This window comes from Chiloscyllium plagiosum, chromosome 18 (assembly GCF_004010195.1).
Source record: "Chiloscyllium plagiosum isolate BGI_BamShark_2017 chromosome 18, ASM401019v2, whole genome shotgun sequence".
In the NCBI taxonomy this organism is placed as follows: Eukaryota; Metazoa; Chordata; class Chondrichthyes; order Orectolobiformes; family Hemiscylliidae; genus Chiloscyllium; species Chiloscyllium plagiosum.
The window spans coordinates 4177945-4183767 of NC_057727.1; the positions used below are offsets into that span (position 1 = coordinate 4177945).

Genomic DNA, 5823 nt, shown 5'->3' on the forward strand with positions numbered 1-5823 from the left:
GCTGCAAGATGTGTCAGAGTGTGGACATAGATACCACCATTACGCGTGGGGAGACCTCCCACTTTGTACATGGCAGGTACTCATGTGACTCAGCCAACGTTGTCTATCTTATACGTTGCAGGCAAGGATGCCCGGAGGCATGGTACATTGTGGAAACCGAGCAAAGGCTACGACAATGGATGAATGGGCACCGCACAACAATCAACAGACAGGAGGGTTCCCTCCCAGTTGAGGAACACTTCAGTGGTCCAGGACATTCAGCCTCGGATCTTCGGGTGACCATCCTCCAAGGTGGACTTCGGGACAGGCAGCAGAGGAAAGTGGCCGAGCAGAGGCTGATAGCTAAGTTCGGTACCCATAGGGAGGGCCTCAACCGGGACCTTGGGTTCATGACACATTACAAGTGATCACCATTGCACTACACACACACACATATAGTCCTACACACACACACTCTCACATACACACGGACACAGATACACACAGATGCACATACAGACACCCACACACACCCTTATAGACACACACACTCCCACACATGCACCCCCTCACAGACTTAAGACACTCACTACACACATACACACACTTTCTCACACTCACAACCCCCACCCAGACAGACAGACAGACACACACACACATAAAGACCCACATGCACATATATATTTTGTGTGGTGAATTTGCAGAGTTACATTGCACTTTGCTCAAAAACTGCATACATTCATGTAGAACTCTGAGCTCAAAAACTGGATGAATTTATGTAAAACTCTGTAATCTCACTTTTTAGATTAGAATCAATCTAAACATCAGGTCATAGACAGAGAACACAGGGGGCTAACACCTTCAACATATTGTCTAGCTATCACCATTGTTAACAGTTAACCCGAGAATGTAACTTTAAAAAAAAGGGTTTTGTGATTTACACATGAAAGAAGTGAAACTATCACTGTATTCTAACAGATGAAAGGCTTAACAGACAATCAATTTTTCAATGTATAATTTCAGTTACATCACACAACTTTTTGCTATAAATTCTGTGTTACGATCGAGCCCTCCACAATCACCTGATGAAGGAGCGTCGCTCCGAAAGCTAGTGTGCTTCCAATTAAGCCTGTTGGACGAAAACCTGGTGTTGTGTGATTTTTAACTTTGTACACCCCAGTCCAACACTGGCATCTCCAAATCATGAGCCCGTGATGGCATTGTAATGTTATTGTATCAAATTTAGTGTGACTGGAGATTTCCTGTTTACTGGAAAATTCACCATAAGCCACTATGAAGATACTGAAGGATCAGCTAGTCATTTGTCCTCAGTGGAGGTGAGCAATACAATACACAGAAAGGTTATTAAAGGTATTGATCTTTGGGAAGAAACACATGTTTTATTTGCATTTGTGGGATGAAGGTGTCACTGGCTAGGCCAGCGTTTATTGCCCAGAGGGCATTATGAGTCAACCACATTGCTGTGGATCTGGAGTTACACGTAGGCCAGACCAGATAAGGATGGCAGATTCCTTCCTTAAAGGACATTAGTGAACCAGAAGGGCTTTTCCTCAACAATGGATTCATGGCCATTATTAGACTCTTAATTCCAGAATTTAAAAAAAAATTGAATTCAAAGTGCACCACCTGCTGTGGCTGGATTTGAACCCAGGTCCCCAGAACATTAGCTGGGTGCGTGGATTAATAGTCCCTGTGGTGATACCCAGTGGTGATACCACTAGGCCATCACCAGCCCTATTGTGAGCAAACAGACCCATGAAATGGATTAAATGGCCATGTTGCTCATGCTGTAATGGACCCAGTCAGCACTGTTCAATGTAAGAAGAAAATAAATCACCAGTGACACACCTCCTTTGCGTTTCTTGACAGAGAGTGTGGATCCATATATCCCAAAGACACGTTTGGCAGGAAGTAGTCCAACACTCTGGCTAAAAACACCTACAGCAGAGAAAGAAAAACAAGTCAATCTATGTTTTTGTTTCAGCCCACATTTCACCCAGTTACTCGGGAAACCACACTCCCTTGTAACCATCGAGATGAGTATTGGGTACTCTGCTGTGAAGTCATTGACCCTCAGGTGATTCCCTAATCCATTGGGATAAATGTTCCTGGATGAATTCCTTAACTTCCACAGTTAAATTTCTGATCTGAGCCTGAAGGAAATAAGATGTAGGGGAAGTAATAGACCATTCGGTCTATCACGTCCACTATGCCATTGAATGAGATCAAACTAGAGAAAGCAAATTCACGAAACAAAGAATGTGTTCTATTTTAGATATTTCCTTAGGGAGTAAAATTGCTAGGGATGTGCAGAGAAGGGAGGAGATTGGGATTAAAAAGATTCAAATCTGCCAAGACCAAGGTTCATGCTAATATACTATTGGTTGCAATGCTATACTCAAGGGATGGGCTCACACCCTGAGGGCCTTTTCTTACCTTTGACTATTCTTTGAGGAAATATTATGAACACACAATTAAAAGTAGGACTAGGTCATTCAGCCCCTCGAGCTTGTTCAGCCATTCAATAAGATCATGGCTGATCCCACATTCCAAACCTTAGTTCCAGTACACATGTAGATGAGAGTAGGAAGGAGATGGACTGGATTTCATGGTCACAGGAGTGTGCTGGCAGACAGCAAGCTGGTTTGAAGTGTATCTACTTCAATGCCAAGAGTATCTGAAATAAGGTAGGTGAGCTTGCGGCATGGATAGATACCAGGGACTTCGATGTTGTGGCCATTTCTGAGACATGGATAGAGCAGGGTGAGGAATGGATGTTGTAGGTTCCAGGGTTTAGATCTTTCATTAAGATCAGGGAAGGTGGTAAAAGATGGGAAGGTGTGGCTTTGTTAGTCATGGACGGTATAATGGTGGCTGAAATACCTTTTGACGAGGACTCTCTACTGAGGTGATATGGGCTGAGGTTAGAAACAGGAGAGGAAAGGTTACACTGCTGGAAGTTTTTTATAGGCCTCTGCAAAGTTCCAGGGATGTGGAGCAGAGGATCAGCAAATCGATTCTGGGCAAGAATGAAAGGAACAGGGTGGTTATTATGAGGGACTTTAATTTCCCCAAAATTGACTGGAAATACTATAACTCTAGTGTGTTGGATGGATCAGTTTTTGTCCAATGTGTACAGGAGGGTTTCCTGACACAGTATGTCAAAGGGCTGACAAGAGGGGAGGCCCCACTGGATCTGGTGCTTGGTAATGAACCAGGCCAGGTGTTTGATTTAGATATGGCTGAGCACTTTGGAGAGAGTGACCATCATTTCGGTTAGGTTTAGTTTAGCGATGGAAAGGGATAGGTACATGCCACAGGGCAAGAGTTATAGATGGGGGAAAGGCAAGTATAATGCGATTAGGCAAGAATTAGGGGTAGCAAAATGCAGGGGATGGTGACAATCGAAATTGGATTAAGGAACTGGTTTAAGGAACAGATATTGCGCATCTTTGACAGGTATGCCCCTGTCAGGCAGGGAGGAAGTGATAAGGTAAGGGAACTGTGCTTTACTACAGAAATTGCATCTCTTGTTAAGCGGAAGAGGGAAGCTTATGTGACGTTAAGGTGAGATGGTTCAGATGAGGCTTTGGAGAGTTACAGATCAGCTAGGAAGGATTTAAAGAGAGAGTTAAGAAGAGCAAAGAGAGAACATGAGCCGTCTTTAGCAAATAGAATAAAGGAGAACCCTAAAGCTTTCTATAGGTATATGAGAAATAAAAGGATGACTAGGGTAGGAATAGGGCCAGTCAAAGACAGACGTGGGAGTTGTGTGTGAACCCTTTGGAGATCAGAGAAGTGTTAAATGAATACTTCTCATCTGTTTTCACCCAGGAAAAGGAGAATATTATAGAGGAGAAGACTGAGATACGGGCTATTAGACTAGAAAGGATTGAGGTTAATAAGGAGGAGGTGTTATCAAGTCTAGAAAGTGTGAAAGTAGATAAGTTCCCTGGGCTGGATGAGATTTTTCAGAGAATTCACTGGGAAGCTAGAGAGGAGATGGCTGAGCCTTTGACCTTGATCTTTGAGTCGTCATTGTCTATAGGTTTAGTATCACAGGACTGGAGGATTGCAGAAGTTGTTTGTGCACTTGCTCAAGAAGGGCAATAGAGCTAACCCAGGTAATTATAGACCAGTGAGCCTTACGTCTGTTGTAAGAAAAGTTTTGGAAAGGATTATAAAAGATAGGATTTATAATTATCTAGCAAACAGCAATTTGATTGGAAATAGTCAACAAGGATTCGTCAAGGGCAGGTCGTGCCTCACAAACCTCATTGAGTCTTTTGAGAAGGTGACCAAGCATATGGATGAGGGTAGGGCAGGGGTATACATGGACTTCAGTAAAGCCTTTCATAAGGTTCCCCATGGTAGGCGATTGGAGAAAATGTGGAGCCATGGGATTGAAGGTGATTTAGCAGTTTGGATTAGAAACTAGCTTTCTCTAAAAAGGCAGCGAGGAGTGGTGGTTGATGGAAATTATTCAGCATGGAGTCCAGTTACTAGTGGTGTGCTACAAGGATCTGTTTTGGGACCATTGCTATTTGTCATTTTTATAAATGACTTGGACGCAGGCATAGGTGGCTTGTTTGCATATGACACTAAAGTCGGTGGAGTAGTGGACAGTTTGGAAGAATGTTACAGGTTGCAGGGGACTTGGATAAACTGCAGGATTGGGCCGAGAGGTGGCAAATGGAGTTCAATGCAGCTAAATGTGAGGTGATGCACTTTGGGAAGAATAACAGGAAGGCAGAGTACTGGGTCAATGGAAAGATTCTTGGTAGTGTGGATGTGCAGAGGGATCTTGGTGTCTATGTACCTGCACGTTGCCACCTAGGTTGATAGTGTTGTTAAGAAGGCATACGGTGTGTTCGGTTTCAATGGTAGAGGGATTGGGTTCCAGAGCTGTGATGTCATGCTACAATAATACAAAACGCTGGTGCGGCCGCACTTAGAATATTGTATACAGTACTGGTCGCCCCATTACAGGAAGGATGTGGAAGCATTGGAAAACGTGCAGAGATTTACCAGGATGTTGCCTGGTCTGGAGGGAAGGTCTTATGAGGAAAGGCTGAGACACTTGGGTCTGTTCTCATTGGAAAGAAGAAGGCTAAGAGGAGATTTGCTAGAGACATACAAGATGATCAGAGGATTAGATAGGGTGGACAGTGAGAGTCTTTTTCCTAGGGTGATGATATCAGCTTGTAGAAGGGGGCATAGCTATAAATTGTAATTTCAGGGTTGATAGATTTAAGACAGATGTCAGAGAGGGGTTCTTTACTCAGAGAGTGATAAGGACGCAGAATGCCCTGCCTATCAATGTAGTTAACTCAGCCACATTGGGGGCATTTAAACAGTCCTTGGTTAAGCATATGGATGCTGATGGAACAGTGCAGGGGAATGGGCTTAGATGAGTTCACAGGTCAGTGCAACATCGAGGGCTGAATGGCATGTTCTGCAATATATTGTTCTACGTTCTATAGACAATAGACAATAGACAATAGGTGCAGGAGTAGGCCATTCTGCCCTTCGAGCCTGCACCGCCATTCAATATAATCATGGCTGATCATTCCTAATCAGAATCCTCTTCCTGCCTTATCTCCATAACCCTTGATTCCACTATCTTTGAGAGCTCTATCCAACTCCTTCTTAAATGAATCCAGAGAGTGGGCCTCCACTGGCCTCTGGGGCAGAGCATTCCACACAGCCACCACTCTCTGGGTGAAGAAGTTTCTCCTGAGCTCTGTCCTAAATGGTCTACCCAGTATTTTTAAGCTGTGTCCTCTGGTTCGGCACTCACCCATCAGTGGAAACATGTTTCCT

The 5823-nt window shown here is 43.9% G+C and overlaps 1 protein-coding gene across 5 annotated transcripts in view; it reads right to left on the reverse strand.

Moving 5' to 3' along the window:
- mgll (monoglyceride lipase) overlaps positions 1-5823 on the reverse strand; it is a 104327-nt gene that overhangs the window by 27396 nt on the left and 71108 nt on the right. For 4 of the 5 annotated variants that reach the window (XM_043707595.1, XM_043707591.1, XM_043707593.1 and 1 more), the window contains one exon: positions 1849-1938. The exons of the other annotated variant lie outside the window; for it this stretch is intronic. In XM_043707595.1, the coding sequence (XP_043563530.1) occupies positions 1849-1938 (90 nt within the window). The remainder of the gene's footprint in view (positions 1-1848; positions 1939-5823) is intronic. 5 annotated transcript variants of the gene reach the window in all.